The sequence below is a fragment of the Gymnogyps californianus genome, chromosome 1 (genome assembly GCF_018139145.2).
Source record: "Gymnogyps californianus isolate 813 chromosome 1, ASM1813914v2, whole genome shotgun sequence".
NCBI classification, from domain to species: domain Eukaryota; kingdom Metazoa; phylum Chordata; class Aves; order Accipitriformes; family Cathartidae; genus Gymnogyps; species Gymnogyps californianus.
In genome coordinates, this window is record NC_059471.1 from 132,753,335 (window position 1) to 132,770,968 (window position 17,634).

The window sequence follows — 17,634 nt, forward strand, 5'->3', positions numbered from 1 at the left end:
GCGGCGGAGCAAGAGCGGGGACGGTGGCGAGGGCTGCCCAGGAGGTGGCAATCGGGAGCCTCTTACGGGACTGGAGCAAAGGTGGAGGGAGGCTCCCAGGAAAAAGGTGGCTGCCTTTAAGGTGGGTTTATTTGCCTGCCAGATGGGAAGTCTGTGACCAGCCCCTTTAAAACAGGTAAAGGCAGTAAGGCTTCTCCACCCACTTGCCTTGATCTTTCATCATAACTGTGGGCCAGGCAGGGAGGTTGTGCAATGTGTGCGCTCCAGTCAGGAGGCTGCAGGAGAGGTTCATGCACTGCGAGCAGGAGCCAAGGCTCGGAGGCCTGAGCCGGGAGAGAAGACAGGGGCTGGGAGCCAGCCCCCCTCTCCAGCCAGCATGGAGCTGAGGACCTGGAGCAGCGGGATCAAGCTCTCCCTTGGGCTCCTTCTCTTTTGGGCTCTCCTTCCTTCCGAGGTGCCTGGGAAAGAAGGTAAGCGTGGGACCCGCTGGTCCCTCTGCCTGGAGGGTTGAGCTTGGGCGGGCAGGCAGAGAGCGACCTCCCTAAGGGGCAAGGAACAGGGCCTGGCCAACACGGGTGAGGCCCCAGGGACACCACAGCCCGCCCGGAGGGAGCTGGAGAGGGACTGGGGTGTCTGGGGAGGGCAGGTGGGTGTGGGGGGACGAAGGCCTGGAGCAAATCCCATCCGAATCTTGGTGGCTCAGTGAACTGAGCCCAGGTATGTTCTCCTCCTCCCTCTCCACCCTCTCCCAGTTGAAGTACAAATGCCTCGACATATCCAGTGATCCAAGAGAATTCTGCCTGTTTGCCTTAAACACAAGCGTTGCAGATAACAAGTTTAAACACAAACTCAGAAAGTTCCCCCTCCCCCCCCCCCCCCAACACCCCCACAGTTTCCTCAGGAAGCCCTCTTGGGAGTTAACCCTTGTGAGCAAGAGGACAGTCATTTTTTCAGAGGCAGTCTCTTTCACCTACCCCAGTGTTGGAAGGTATAGCTAGGCTTTACAACTTCCTCTTCCACCTCTTCTCTTAACACTCCCTTGCCTTCTCTGTTCCACTTAGTTCCTTTTATTAGATGTAGTGATCTTTTTTTCTTCCATCTTGGCAGTTGCACAGTGGTTATGAAACATCTGGGGAATGGGAATTTTTAGCAGAGAGGTGAGGAAGAGTAAATCTCTGTTCTGTTCCCTACCTCCTCCTGCAGTTAATTCGTGCCAGAGACTTCTAGTCTCTGTTTTGCACAGTGAGAGGTGTTGGGGCTTTTCCATCCCAAGGACAGCCCTCTCCTTTGCTGCTCCAGGCTCTCGATCAGGAGGACCTAGTTATAACTGGCAGTTCAACCATGGGCTCATCTTGGACCCTGCAAGTGCTGAGTGCTCTTTTAAAGTGTTCTTGATGAGCACGTTTGTATTGAGGATCCACCTACATGGATGCAGCTAGCAGACATTGAGGAGAAGGCCAGCCTAGGTGAGAAGTAATATAAGGTAGCGCTACGCAGGCTCTGGTTTCCCTAGGTGTGTGACCAGTAGTTGGCAGTAACACTCAGGGACTTCTCTGCTGGCTTCTGCCCTATCTCAACCATCTCATTTGGGCTGTGTCTGTGATCCACTCTTCCTTAATGTGTCTGTCTGGGAACAGCTCATTTCCCCAGCATCCTCTCTTATCTGAAGTCTTTCTTCTTTTTGGGGAGACCTCCTCCCATATGGCTGGACAGCCACGTGAGATTCATAGCAGTGAGGCTGTGGACCAAAGAACTCGTAGGCCCCGAGTACTCGTATTCCCTGTGCTCTTGTAGTCTTGCTGACTCGTTCTTCCTTTCCTTGGAGAATCCCTGTTGTGGGTTTCACTTTGAGAGGTACTTCTTGAGAACGGACTTCACCCCCTCCAGTGGGCACTCGGCAGCTGAAGGAGCTGCTGCTGGCAGTGCAGTAGCATGGCACACGGGCTCTGCAAGGTTCCTGTCCTGGCTGCTTCCGAGTTCCTTTTCCCTTGCACTGCTAGAACTTGCCATGCAGCCCCTCTCACTTCCACATCACTGCTTCAGGCCTGAAGTGCGTGGGATAGATATTATCTGGGTGACGGTTCTGGAAGGACAGGCTACCTCACCCTGGGAGTTTTTGGAGACAACAACACAAGAATAGTATCTCAAATAGAGAGCAGAAGAAAAGTGAGTGAGGAGCCTTATCTGGACAGGGAGTCTGTGGCTAGGAAGGTTTTGCCATATGACCATGCTGTGAATGCTGCGAACTTGCAAAACCTGGATTCCTGCTTTTCCCTTCTCCCAATCCTGAAAGGGTGTTTCAGAGGTGAGAACAGCAGTGCAATCCCTCTTATCTCTGACTCTGGGCACACAGCATGCTTCCTCATTCCACAGGACTCTTGCTGATCTGCACTTTACACTCTATTACTTATAGTTGGCAGGCAGTATTTGTAAAGCAGTCAGATGAGGGGGAGAAAATCTGGTTATTTAAATGCCATTTAAATACTTCCCCCCTCCTACCTTTCACCCCCAAATTCTTTTCTGAGATGTTTAGGAATGACCCCTCTGAATACACCCACAGGAATCTAAAAGGGAATCCAAGGAATTTTTCCTGTTTCCTATGTTCCCAAGCTGGGGCTGCAATAGGTGCACCGAAACCAGTAGTCTGTTCTGGCAGCACTGGCAGACCCAAAGGCAGGCACGAAGCTGCACATCTAGCAGTACGACTTATTCCAACTCCTCTCTCTTCTCCCTGTTTGCCTACAAAGTGATACATTTTTACCTTCTCTTCAGATCAAGACTTGAGGGCAAACTCTGATCACATTTTCAAATTTCTTTGAGGGCTAAAAATGAATATACTGCTGAATTTCTCCTTTTTCATGACTCCAGGAGCCAAGGCTTAACACTGCCATGCAGGGCAATCCTGCAAGAGGTGGCAATGTTCAGCCCGGGAGCCCTTACTCTCTTGCTGTCATGGCTAAAACAGTCGTGGAGGGGAGAGGGTGAAACGATTTCTAGGCCACCATCAGATGGTGGACAGCCTGGGTCAGAGGTAGAGGGCTCAGCAGTTTGAGCAACTGATGCATCTCATGACTTTTGGGTACTGTGACAGTAGAAAGTCCCTTCTACAACTTCACGCTGCCTTTGTACTTTCCCAGTGTGTTTCAAGCACTGAATAGTACCTCTATGTGACACTGATTGATCTTTCGTGTTGGTAATTTATTTGATTGCCTGCCTCTTCATCCATTTTGTCTGCTGCCTTCCTATTCCAAGGAAAGATGTGTTCAGCTGCTAATGCTGGGTTCCTATTTCAATAGGCTTCAGCCTCCTGCTCCCATTTTGGTGCAGCTTTAGGAAGTGGAAAAATTTGTCAGGGTTGCATTTTTTGGATGTGTGTGGGTATTACTTGAGAGTAATAGGGGTTACTAGGAAGGGCAGGGAGTCTCATATATGAGGAAAACCTTTTAACTTCCCTCTAGCTGCACTGTCTTGTGTCTTCCCATCCTTCTTCTAGCCGTGCTTTTTGAAGGTAAAAAGTCACAAAGGACATGGGGTTGAGAGAGGAAGTGCAGGCTTTGTCTTCTGTGACAAAACGAGGATGAAGCCATTCCATGGGTCAAATGAGTTGGGTCACTGATTTTTTTTCCCCCTTCTTCTGGTTTTCAGTGGATCTACTCGACACAAGCACGGCGCAGGGTGAACTGGGCTGGCTTCCAGACCCTCCAGAAGTAGGGGTGAGTACACACCTTCAAGGAAGGGGAGCCACTGGGAGTACTAAATGATGGAAAAGCATAATCCAAGTTGAAATTTCACCCTGCCTCCCAAAATCGGGCTTCTGCAGCTCCACCCTCTCCTGGACATTGTATGCTTTGTAAGTCTCTCTCCCTTGCAGCCCCTTCACCTCTGCAGCCTCACCCACTAGCCAGCTGTTTGAGGACTCATGCCTCATGGACTTCCAGTAGCTCTTCTGATGCCTATTGACTTCCAGTAGCTCTCAGTGATTAAACATGTCCTTGAAATATATTGTTTCCATGAAGTAATAAAACTTAATGGAGAAAAAGGAAAAAATCAAATCATCACCCAGTTTTTCATTCTAACATGTTGCAAACACTTCTTATGTCTCCTTTTCTGGGCAAATAGCCATGGCAGAAGTATTTCTGTCTCCAAGTCTCTCAAGAATTTAGAATCTTTGTCTGTTTAAGGTTGTTCTGTCTTTTTTCCTCTTGAGTACTAAACTGAATGATTCAGTTACACATTTTTTAACTCAGCAGCTGACTGAAGAAATAACTGTTAACTCATGGGGCAGCAATCTGGCCTGCTGAGTGGGCTGCATGGTTCTAGGACTTTACACCAAGCCCTAATGCTGTGTTTGGCCCACACAGCTGATAATGGGAGAGGCATTTCCCTTTGTTTCGTGACTGTAAAATTGACTTGGTGGAAGTGCTTCAAAATCTACTCCTGAAACCACTGCAAAATTGGACCCAAAAAGACAGCTGAGCTCTCAGCTATTTTTGTACAAGTTGTCATGGTTTAGGCCCAGCCAGCAACAAAGTACCATGCGGCCGCTTGCTCACTTCTCCCCCTGCGGTGGGATGGGGAGGAGAAAATATAATGAAAGGCTCGGCTCATGACTTGAGACAAGGACAGGGAGGGATCACTCACCAGTTATGGTCACAGGCAAAACAGACTCGACTTGGGGAAAAGAAATCAATTTAATTTGTTACCAATCAAATCAGAGTGGGATAATGAGAACTAGAACCATATCTTAAAAACACACCTTCCCCCCACCCCTCCCTTCTTCCTGGGCTCAGCTTTGCTCCTGACTCCTCTACCTCCTCCCCTGCTAGTGGCGCAGGGGGGCAGGAACTGGGGTTGCGGTCAGTGCGTCACACGTTGTTTCTGTCGCTCTTTCCTCCTTGGGGGGAGGACTCCTCACACTCTTCCCCTGTTCCAGTGTGGGGTCCCTTTCATGGGAGTCAGCCCTCCACGAGCTTCTCCAATGCAAGTCCTTTCCATGGGCTGCAGTCCTCCACGAACTGCTCCAGCGTGGGTTTTCCCACGGAGTCACGGCCTTCTCTGGGCCCAGCCACCTGCTCCGGCGTGGGGTCCTCCACGGGCTGCAGGGGAATCTCTGCCCCACTGTTAAACCTCCGTGGGCTGCAGGGAGACAGCCTGCCATCTCACCACAGGCTGCAGGGGAATCTCTGCTCCGGCGCTCCTCCTCTCTCTCCTTCTTCACTGACCTTGGTGTCTGCATGGTTGTTTCTTTTACATCCCACTCCTCTCTTTGCTGCAGCTCTTCCTTTTTTTCAGCAGTCTTATTTCCCCTTCTTAAATACGCTATCACAGAGGCGCTACTGCAATTGCTGATGGGCTCAGCCTTGGCCAGAGGCAGGTCCAGGTTGGAGCCAGGGAAGCTTCTAGCAGCTTCTCACAGGAGCCAGCCCTGTAGCCCCTCCCCCGCTACCAAAACCCCACCACACAAAGCCAACACACAAGTACAGCTATTTAGTGTGAAGTACAGTTGAGCAGACCCTCTAGTGTCACAACCGATGTTATCGAAGATGGTTTCCTTTGAATAGCAGGACTGTGGGAGGGGTGGAAGGAAGGCACAAAGAAAAGGGAATTCAGGGACTGCGCTGCAGTAGTTAGAAGGATGTATGTTAATACATAGTTCCAGTTCCTCATCCATGCTCTTATCTTTCCAGCAAGCCCCAAACTCTCCTATGGAGAAAGAGTCTTTACCCTTGCTGCTTATAAAGTAGACCTAGGTTCAGCCTGTTCCTAACTCATTTTCATAACTTTCCTCTGTAATGCGCTGTGGCTGGTTTAAATTCACCCCAGCCTCCTCCTCCTCCTGGTAGTCTTACTGGGTGAACTAGAGCCAGACAGTGAGGTTCTCCTGTACTGGCATAACTGCATTTGTTTCATTAGTACAGCTGTTTTGGTTATTATTATACCCCACTCAAAACAGGTGCCCTAGTGAGACATACATGTAGATCATGTTTTGCCCATTGTTCCTTTTGTTGTCCCCATCAACTGTCTGTGTGGTAATTTTAACCCAATACTAGGCTCCAGGCATGTTCAGGATGAAGTCTGCCCCTTGAAGAGATTGGAAAAAAACACTGAAAAGTGCATTCTAAAAATAATCTGACAGAAGGAAGACAAAACCTTTGTTACAGAACATCTGATTTTTGCACAGTAGGTTCACAGCAGTGCTAGGAGTTGGCATACCCTTCTGCTTGTGCTGACTGTACCATTAGTGTGTTATCAACATTCTTTTCCTACTAAATCCAAAACACTGCACTATACCAGCTACTAGGAAGAAAATTAACTCTATCCTAGCCGAAACCAGGACACTGCTTTTTAAAATATGTATATTTAAAATATAGTAGTTCTAACTGGGAATTGTAGAAGGTGCTGGAAAACATGGCCTGAGAGCAATCTGAACTAATAGATCAGGATACTGATGACTGATAAACTAACAGAGGATGAAGAATAGATTCATTGACTTCTGATGAGCAACTCTTTTGCAGGGATTTGTCTAATTACGTCATTTCCCAATAACTGTTAGGTGGAAGGCTGACAAATTGCCACAAGCAAAAAGGGAACAATGGGCGATTCTCTCAGAATCAGAATTTTGAACAACTGTTTCTGAAACCATTCTTCCAAAATGAAGAAGTAAATATGTTCAAAAGAGAACCGAGATTAATTCAGAACATTTTTTGACACAAAAGAGCTAAGATTAATACTGAATAGTCTGACTAGCTTGATTAGTAACAAGCTGGAAACATCTGAGCTGTATTGCATACAGAGTTGAAGGGTATATTTCATGTAACACTGCTACTTGTACCTAACCTCAGATGCCAGAGATCTCCCATATGTGAGCTGGATTTGTGTCAATATGCTTATCACACAGAGAAGGAATTTGCTGTGAGGAATTGTCATGCTTTATATGGACAAGGTCTCCGAGGCATAGCCCAGAAGAGGTTGGATAATTCTGTGGAGGCAGAATTACACCTTTGTTTTCTCCTCACTTTTAGCCAATGACAATGGATGAAGTGGCTTGCCATGTGTGATTGTTTCATGGTCAGACTTGGTCTGTATCCAGGATAGACAATGCTTCTGTTAACACATGCTCAGCCAAAGAACACCGAGCTGCATACCAGTCAGTTTTGGACAGCATGGGTCATTTTTCTGGACTTCCAGAGTACATTAACTGGCACTGAAATCTTGCCTAACCTTAAAGGTAGTCTTTAAGTGAAAGTGTCTGTACTTTAAGTAAAGTGTATGTAGAAGTTTGTTTGCTAAAAGGTTTGTGCTAGCTTGCTTTGTAGTAGCTGTTCAGAAAGGGTTTAATTCATTTTAGGCTACTATTGGAAACTAGGGTCTTAAAAAGGCAGACTGTAGTTCCTATAATCACTTTCTTACCTACCTTACCACCCCTACCCTCCCATCATCTAACAAATTTGTTGATAAATTTTTTGTGTTTGAAGTTTTGAGACAGCAATACCAGTTGAACATGGGGAGGTGTATTACGGTACTAGTGCTAGATTCCCACCTTTTAACATATATTAGAGAGAGCTAATAATGATCACTTTGAAGGTGTCAGGAGTCCAGAATTTACTTGCTCTAACATTTCTTTAAGGCTCCCCATGCTGCACAAACAGCCTGGCTACTGGAACTGATTTCAAAAATCACTGAAACTGTCCAAAAAGGACTTCTCAAATCTTATAATGAACAAATTCAGTTACTGGGCGTAGTAGCATTGCTTCTTGGCAGCTTGTAAAAAAACAGTATAAAAAGTTATTTATCTCTATTTTGCTTTCAAGTGTAATTGTATCAGCTTTGAACAGATGGTGATGAGGAGTCATGTTATCCTCTTGCGTTTTGCTTTTAATAGACAAGGCCCTGAGCAACCCAACCTGGCTTTGAAGTTAGCCTTACTGTGAGGAGGGGATTGCAGTAGAGACCCAAGGGTCCCTTCCCACCTGAATCTTTCTGTGTTTACGTGATAGTTTTGCATTGTTTGTTCGTTAGCATTCTGAGCTTGAATTTTTAGCCCAAGCACAAAAGGTCCTTCCAGTTTTACCTGATTTAATGTTTTGAACTCTCTAATATCTATTCCTATGGATTTTCTGCATCAGTTTATGTAGGCCTATGATACAACGTATTAGGCAATCCGATATTTGTCTTTAGTTGCTATGATTATTTCACCCCCAGCTTGTGGGCCTATCTCGAAATTTTCCTTTTATCCACTATTTCCAATTTCCTTTTTGTGCATGTGAATAATATTTGCATAATCCAGTCATACTTTCATGAGTATATATGACTACTTAAGTTCCTAGCCATTTGTACTGTAGGTTGCTGCATACTGGGCCTCTCAATATGACATTCTGTCTCTATGCTGTTGAATGGATTGTAAATTAAACACACTTTATTCTTTTTTAGCTGGTATGTTTTCTTGGGAGGCATGCTTTCACCAGTTCTACAGCTGTCTTTGCTTGTAAAAGAGTCCTTTTTCACAGTAACTTTGTTTTTAAATTGGATATCTGTTATTTCAGAAATCACATGAACTCTGCTGCTGCCACTAATTGCCAAATTGTGTCATATTTGTTACATATTAAAGGTTCAGCAATGCTCAGTTCTCAACTGGTAGCTGGTTTATGGAACTTATTTTTCCCAAATTATATTCCTGCATGGATCATAGTATTATTAAAGCTTCCAGATGATTTTCTTAGTCTCCTTACTAGGCTGCCATTGTTCTCAATCTCCTATGCATGGTGAGGTGGAGGACATATAATTTTTTTTCTGCCTATTCCATACTCTTGCTTACTTCCACACTGTTGTGGTTTAACCCCAGCTGGCAGCTAAGCACCACGCAGCCGCTTGCTCACTGCCCCCCCCCACCCCTGGGATGGGGGAGAGAATCAGGAAAAAAAACCTCGTGAGTTGAGATAAAGACAGTTTAATAGGACAGAAAGGAATGAAAAACAATGATAATGATAATAATAATATGACAATAGTAATACTAAAAGAATTAAACTATACAAAGCAAGTGGTGCACAATGCAATTGCTCACCACTCGTTGACCGATGCCCAGTTAGTTCCCGAGCCGCGATCCCCCCTCCCAGCCAGCTCCCCCAGTTTATATACTGGGCATGATGTCATATGGTATGGAATAGCTCTTTGGCCAGTTTGGGTCAGCTGTCCTGGCGGTGTCCCCTCCCAGCTTCTTGTGCCCCTCCAGCCTTCTTGCTGGCTGGGCATGCGAAGCTGAAAAATCCTTGACTTAGTATAAACACTACTTAGCAACAACTAAAAACATCAGTGTGTTATCAACGTTATTTTCCTACTAAATCCAAAACACAGCACTATACCAGCTACTAGGAAGAAAATTAACTCTGTCCTAGCCGAAACCAGGACACACACATACTTCAGAGTGTTGCTATCAGTTTCAAACTTTCTGCCAGGTCTCCCAGTGTGCATGGCACCTGATCTGCTCAACTTTTCCAAAGTCTACCTTCACGCAGGACTAAGGATGTGCATTTAATCCCAGTGACCTAATGTATCCCAGAGGCTATTCATAAATAGCCACTAACTGCAACTGTTGTGGCTCCAAAAACACTTGAAGAACTGTGGAAGTTATGTAATTCTTGTGCAGTTCTGCACTCCCTGTTTCACAGGAGGTCTGATTATGGACATAGCAGCTGCAAAAACTATGTGAATGCAATTTGAGTAAGCCAATGCACAGATTTTTTTTTTTTAAGCTGTTATTTTCCTGCTAAATCCCAGGCATAGTACAGATTCTACACTGCTCAATTATTTTCTTTAGGTAATAGACTAGATCAAGTACCTGTGACCTGTCAGCAACTCTTATATCACTGACTACATGATAACGTTTACATGCTTCAGGTTCCAGCAAGGCGAGGTTGTGCTCCACCAGACTAAGAGGTCCCAGATGTTAATAACAGCTGATGGCTGGTTTCTGTTTCCACCACTTCTGCTCAGACAGATAGGCCTGGTCATGAAGGAAATAGAGTTGTGGGCCACACAGCCCTCCCCCTGCAAGTGATTCCAGCACAGCACTCCTATTTCATTAAAACCTGGGCAGTTCACTTTTCATCAGACTTCTTGGTATCTTACTCAGATAGTCTTACCTGGAACGAGTCTCAGCCAGTCAGCTTTTTGTAGCATCCAAAGGTGGTGTGAAAAAAAAAACATCAGAAATGCTATTATGTGCATCTCTTCCCACAACTGTTGACAATGCATGTCCTTTAAGATCTAACTCAAAGGGATGTCATCACCTCTGAACCTGGAATAGAGTAGCAGTATATACCTCAGGCTGCTCTCAGCTTAAGTATCAAGCATAGGGGATTAGCTCTTCCAAGTGAACAGGATCTGTATAGAAATAAGGAACAAATGCTTAGTAAAGTCAACAACTAACTGGAAATGGGAACAGCTCTGGCTTCAGGGTCATATCCTGACATGCCCTGCTGCTGTTGATATGCAGACTGGTGGACATAGTTCTTGATGATATTCTATTAAGTGAAAATTAGTTATTTTGTGTGGATTTGGGAGAGAAGGAAAAAAAAATGCTATGCATATCCAGATATACTTTACTTTACTCAGAGGGGTGAGAGGGGGGAGTAAAAAAAGTGAGATGAGAGGAAGTAAAGTGTAAATTAATAGCTGTACCGTAGGCCAGATTGCATGAGCCACCAACCAGGTAGCCTAGGATGAAGTCACTGCCACAGACCCAAGTAGCAATCTCAGCTAGTGCACTCAGTGTTGTGACCTGAAGGGCAGAAAAGACCGCGTTGCGAGCCAAAGCAAAGATGCTGTACAACCATGACATTCATCACCATGGCTGCTCAGGCACTACAGTGATGACAGCACTGTTGCCTAGCAGCTTCAGGAAGCTGATTCACCCTTTTATAGCTGTTGAATGAGAGTGGACAAGGTTCACTGAACTTCCTCATGTCAACACAAAAGCACCACAAGTCAGCTGGAGCTTTGAGGTGAGTCTGCCTATAGCATGGTCCTCCAAGAAGACTAACAGGCTATTTAAAATAAAAAACAAACCAACTTTTATTATAATACCAACCAAAATACTGGTGAGTTTGCAGGCAGGCAGGTTAGAAAGGAAAGGCTTTATATCTTTTGTTGCCTGCTGTGTCCTTGCTGGATGGACCTATGCTTTGAAGTGTGATTCTTACCATCTCAGAGGCAGAGCTGCAGAAAAATGTGCCCATTCCCTCTGATTTCTTGGAAGGTTATTTCCATTGCTTCTAAGGCCTAGTTCCTGGCTTATCTATGCTTGACCTGGAGCCTGCCAGCTCCTGACTGTGACTTTCATGCTGCTGTCTCCTGCAGCTTCTTTTCTCCAGGCAGGTTTGATCACCTCAAAGAAAAGGCACAATTACCCTGTCCCTGTGTGGGTGTCCTGGTTTCGGCCGAGACAGAGTTAACTCTCTTCTTAGTAGCTGGTACAGTGCTGTGTTTTGGATTTAGTGTGAGAATGATGTTGATAACACTCTGATGTTTTAGTTGTTGCTAAGTAGCGCTTATCCTAAGTTAAGGACTTTTCAGTTTCCCATGCTCTGCCAGCAAGCAGGTGTACAAGAAGCTGGGAGGGAGCATAGCCAGGACAGCTGACCTGAACTAGCGAAAGGGATGTTCCATACCATAGAACGTCATGCCTAGTGTATAAACTGGGGGGAGTTGGCTGGGAGGGGCAGATTGCTGCTGGGGCATCGGTCAGTGGGTGGTGAGCAACTGCATTGTGCATCACTTGTCTTTTCTTGGCTGTTGTTTCCTTTTTTTTGTTATATTCATTTTCATTACAATTATTATTATTTATTATTATTCTTAGTTAGTAGTGTATTTTATTTTACTGTAGTTATTAAACTGTTCTTATCTCAACCCACGAGTTTTACTTTTTTTTTCTTCCTCCCCACCCCACTGGGAGGGGGGAGGGGGAAGCGGCTGCGTGGTGCTTAGTTGCTGGCTGGGGTTAAACCATGTCAGTGGGATTCCACCTGATCCATCTTTAAAAGGAACCTATGCAAACAGAGCAAGTATTGCCCATTGCCATCAGTCTCATTTTCCAGGTTCTCTGTAAATACTGGAAGTATACTTGACACACCATACAAAACCGTAACTCACACCATACAAAGCCCTTTGCCTTGGAAAAAAAAAATCATTTCCATTTACAATGGATCCTACACAATGTACAACGTAGTGCAAAAGTAACATGAGAGCTAACGTTTGCTTTATCCGTAATACAACTTTAGTCATGAATTCTGAACTCTTAAGATGCACCATCTGATTTTCCACTCCTGTCCTTTTTGTAGTTATTGATATTGTTAGTGGGTGTTAGCAAAATAGGTATATACGAAACAAGTGTTCCAAAATAGCTAGGTGGAATGTTGGACTAGAGTATCATTATCCCTTACCTAGTAGCATCTGTTGTGACCAGAACTGTTTTCATGCAAGACCTTAATGTGGCCAGACAGTTCAGAGAATGAGCAGACAGCAGAACCTGGGTTTGATAAACAGGTTCTGTAATCAATGCGCTGGAGCTCTGTGGCGCACATTAGCATCTTCCCATAAGAACCTGAGTACAAGTTAAATGGAAGGAGATGGGTGGGATGGAGACCTATGTGCTAGTGCCCTAAAGGACAAGTAATTACATAACGTAGTTGCTCCTTCCTGAAAATAATCAATGGATCATTGTGGGGAAAAAATATATCATCCCACCCAGAAAGATACCGTAGACAAGTAAACATAATTTCCATGTTCAGTTGTGTCGAAGACTCCGTGATGATGTGAGGAAATCAAACTCCCCTGACCATTGCCAAACAATCAAAGAAATAAAAGCAGCCTCTTTGCTGTTCTCAGATCTAAAGTTATAGGACTCATGAAGTTAACTGTCTAGATGTCACCACACTTCTTTCATCATTGTCATCTAAATTGTCTTCCACACCAGCAAAAGAACTTGCAAGAGTATTGAGAAACTTTCAGTGAAGGGTCACAGAAACTTCATTCTGGAATACTGCCAAAACACCACTGTGGTGCTGCTATTTTTGACTGGCTGGTCTAGCTGTACCTACTGACAGATTTTTGTCAGATGTATTTTAGCTAAAGAGAAGCTGTTCATCGTATCATGGCAGGTACCAGCAAGATGTCTCTATTGTCACAGTCTTTCCTCTGAGGCACTACGCTAAGAATGTAGTACAGCCGAACCTGTGATGTACAACTGCCTTCAACTCTGAATCTATTCCAGGAAGGTTTTTTTTGGTCATGGTAGCATGCAAATACTACTATACAAAAGTCAAAGAGACTCCACAGGCAAAAGTGCTGCCAGAGGAAGGAGACAGAAACCGTTCAGCGGTGCATGTTCTGCTAGGTGGTTTAAGGCTTGGCACACCAGTGATGTATTGTTGCTGAAAAAGATTGCTGTTTTGAGGCCCTGTGATTTTTCTTCAGGAAGAGATTTCATGGATTAAAATAGCCCTCTGAATTCTGTTGCAAATTAGATGGGAAAGAGATGCACTTGTTAAGCGCAGGTACGCTGTAGCTGGCTGTACGAACTCAGCCGGTCTTTTCATCTTAGTGCAACTCTCTAACCCAAAGTTAAACAAGTTATTGGTTTTCAGTGTATGAACTCCTAACTTTTCCAGTGGAGACATGCATCTTAGTTTAGTACCTTCAAGCCTATTGGCAAGATGCTTGCCTTGTTGTTACCTTCTGTAAGTCTCTTAAAAGTATCATTGTGCCTTTCGGGAGGGGTCTGCAGGCCACAGATTGGAAGCCACTGTGCTAAGCTAATGTGAAAGCAAATGAAATATAGATCACAGCAGGCAGGCTCTTATCTGAAAGGAGACAGGGCAAGTCCCTGGCAAGCTGGAGACAGAGACAGCATTACTGTTGCAAGCCACAAGCTCTTTTGACTCCAGTCTGAGCCTAAGGATTTGCAATACTGTCACAGTCTGCTGCCTCTGTCACTGGTAGCCTACCTCTTTATTAGCAAGGATGAGATTTGTATTCGTCATCATAAAAAGTTTGTTGGGTTTTTTTTCCACATAAAAAAAGACTAAAAACAAAAGAGACCACTTTATTGATGCCTGCAGAGCCTGAGACAGTAGCTCCAAGGAGACATATGAGCTGTCTCAGTTTGTTTCCGTCTTATACCTTATGGCAGATCCTAGGAAGAGTAGCCTACCGATGGATGGAGGAATCACAGGTTGTCCTAGATAGGCTCCTTGACACAGACCTAACCTAGAGAAGGCTGATTTATAGAAAAAGCAGAGTAAGCCTGCCTTAGGCTTCAGAGCTTCAAACTGTATAATCAATTCAGAGTCGATCAAGGCAGATAGTAAAAGGCATGTACCTTATCTTATCATTGGATTTTTACTCACGTGGCAGACCAAACCAATACTGTTTACTACAGATATCTAGTGGTGCCCTTCCAGATTGTCATTCAAATAATTCTGAACTGCCTTCATAAAGACAGCTCGTCTCCACCATTGCTTTCTTTATAGTGAATCTAACCTAGCAATGGGAGGAAAGTTGCCTTCCTTTTGCGTAAACTCGCAGTGTTCTGAGGTTATTGAGACAGTACTTTTGCTTTGAGGTTGTCATTCACCTAACAGTAATTGCTGTGCTGGAATTATTTTGCTCAGTATTATAGCACCAGACCAAGACTTTCAAGAAGAAATCTCTAGAACTAAGTGCCTGTGTTAGTATATGGGCTCCTGAGAAGTACAGAACACCCTTTTGTTCTCAAATCCAATGGCTACATCCTTAGACTTTTTAGAAAGTCAAGCTACTAATTTATGGCCCTCTCCTGAATGCATTGGCTTTTGTTTTCTTAGCAACATCTTAAGAATTCTGAAAGGTTTTAAAAGTTTAAAGACTAGTTTAAAGACAGTTTAAACTTAAACTTAGAAAAGAATTTAAAAGAGATTAAAAGGAGTTTTAAAGAATAAAATTTAAAGAGTTTAAGAACTCTTTAGCTTGATTGGAGCAGGGAATTGGACTAGATGATCTCCAAGGGTCCTTTCCAACCTAAGTCTTTCTATGATTCTGAATCTCATGAGAAAGTTTTTTGTAGCATCATAAAACCACCGTTCGCTTACTGCTAAAATGAGGAAGTCTGACTTGTACTGTCCCCAACTTCTCCTAGAAGAATGTTTCCCATCCTATGGCCAAACTGATGACTGGAGTAAGGATACAGTGCCTGGAATGAAATGGGTAGAAAGTTGTATTATCAAAGGAGGTTGATTCAATGTCATTGGCAGACAAACTGGAGAGCCAAGTAATTAATATTGATTGAGCCAGACTTTACCACACATGTTTATTAAGAACATTACATTAAAAATCAGAGGCCTACGTTTTGATTTTGCAGCAGATTCTTTGAGGATGTGAGACAGTTGCCTAGCAACTTCTGGACTCTCACCCTTTCATTAAGTGTTGTATGTAACAGTTTTCCTCTACTGCTTTGAACTTAAAAGCTTCACTGAATAATGAAAAGAAGTCACAAGCATATTTAACAATAGTTCTGTATTGTTAGCATAAATAATATCCTCATTTCACTTCCTTTACCCATCAGCAGTAGAGTCTAGAAAAACCAAGTCTGACTCCTTTGTTATTTCTTTGCACCACACTACATATGAAACTGTGCAATAGTCAGTGCTAAGCATCTTTGCCCTGAAGAGCTCAGTCTGGAAGAAGGTGGGCTGAGATGAGCTAAGAAATATAGGAGTTAGCAGTTGGATTTTTTCCAGCAGTAGAGTGTAAAGGAAGTTTTTCTGCTAGAGTTGTCACTATTGAAAATGAAACTTTGGTCCTGTATCACTTCAGTTTTGAAAATGGTATATTCAGGACATGCATCACAACAGCTCATGTCTTTTGGTGAGACATGCAAAAATCACTTCCTAGTGACACTTGTCTGTGGTACTGCCTTAGGATAAACTGCTAATGGAAACTTGTCTAAAACTTGGCCTTCAAATGCAATTATGCCTTTTCCATCAGCTTGGTGGAGGCAGATACCCATGGAAAAATGCTTCTAAAAGCCAGTCCTAACACTGGCAGTTTCTTATGAAAGTTACTTTGTTCTTATTCTCCTTTCTAACTTCTTTTCTTCTATTTCAGTATACTTCAGGATGTGTTGTAATTCAGTTCTGTAGCATTTTCCAGAAAATTTTCAATGAAATAGTGCAAGAGGTGATTAAGTGATTGCCCCTTCTGGTTGATCAATTGGGATTGATCAGTCTGTTTCTCTCTCTTGCTATCCTAAGTCCTTTGACCTCCAGTAAGTGAAATAAGTGTAAATCCTGTGTAGTGCAGGTATAGGCCAGCTGGATCAGATTAAGAGGGTGGGGTAACACTGGAGATTAATTACAGGGAGAAAAAAGGAAACAAGAAGGGACACATAGATACCATCTGCAGAACTTCCTGGGAGGAGACTGCTAGCGTGCACTTAGGTAAATGGCTGAAATCAGCCAGATACGAGCTTGTGCTATCAGCAGGGCTTGCTAGCTTTGAGAAAGCACTCTGATATAGTTTTCAGAGTGGGGCTGCGCAGGAGGTATGCTCTAAGTCATGGCATAAAAGCAGAGCCTCCTTTGGCACTCTGTGGGTCCATCTTCTGTATTCCACTAGCAGAGTGATCTGGTCTGTGGGATCAGAAGCTAGGAGAGAGCCTGCAGGGTTGTGCTGTGAGTACAGGAGGTGGTGGTGCTGGAGAAATGTGTGAATCTCACGCTCAGCCCATGAGACCTGACAAGCCTAGAGTAATATAGAGACTGAGGCCTTGTTTAAATTGCATCTTAACCTGGGGTGTGATTTAAAACCAAGATGCTTAAACTTGTGCCAATACCTATGTGGGCACTTGTTTTAATTTAATTTGATTAAACATTTAAAGCATAATGAGAAAGGCAGTCTACGCATGGGGGGGGAAAAGGATCTAAGTTATTTTCCCTGTGGACAAAACCTTGCTTTCCAAGTTTTCAGTTCTCATGTGTGACTGACTTACTCAAAAGTGAATATTCTTTGCATTTCATATCTGACCTGTGGTGAGGAAACAAAACCAGAACCACATAAAATTCAGCAAAAGTGTATGTTAAAATATGTATCAAACCCTATTGGATTCATACAAATAGTATCACTGAGGTCATATAACCAGCTGGGCCCATGTCTTCCTCTCAGCCATTATTTGCCTGGGGAAGAAGCAGAATCTAGTATGAAGTCAGGAAAATCAACTGAGTTTTAATAGTTAAATTAGGGTTTGCAAAATACCACACTTAAAGAAGCATGAACTTCAAATTAATGAGTGCTTGCTCTAGCACAGTCCTTCTGCAATTGACCTTCCCATTGTGTCGGGCCATCTTTTCTCTTACCCCAGAGTGCTGTGCGTTATTTTCAGGGGCTGATAATAGTCCTGATCTGGTATGTCCTACTGTAGACTTTGAATGTAAATGATGGCAGAGAGAAGTGGCCAATATGTGGGAGTAGTGGGTCTTTTTCTCAATCTAAGACAGAGCAGTGTATGAAATAAATAAATTGGAATCAAGTTAGGACGAAGGGGATGTGCAAGGGTCCATGCACAGTGGTTCCCTTCAATTTGGCATAAGTCACATCCTAATTACA

At 44.0% G+C, this 17,634-nt stretch overlaps 1 protein-coding gene across 1 annotated transcript in view; it reads left to right on the plus strand.

Moving 5' to 3' along the window:
• The first annotated feature begins 376 nt into the window (after positions 1–376).
• Positions 377–17,634, plus strand: part of EPHA1 (EPH receptor A1) — a 37,447-nt gene continuing 20,189 nt past the window's right edge. The window contains exons 1-2 of the mRNA XM_050915598.1: positions 377–470; positions 3,646–3,713. Of these exons, the coding sequence (XP_050771555.1) occupies positions 377–470; positions 3,646–3,713 (162 nt within the window). The remainder of the gene's footprint in view (positions 471–3,645; positions 3,714–17,634) is intronic.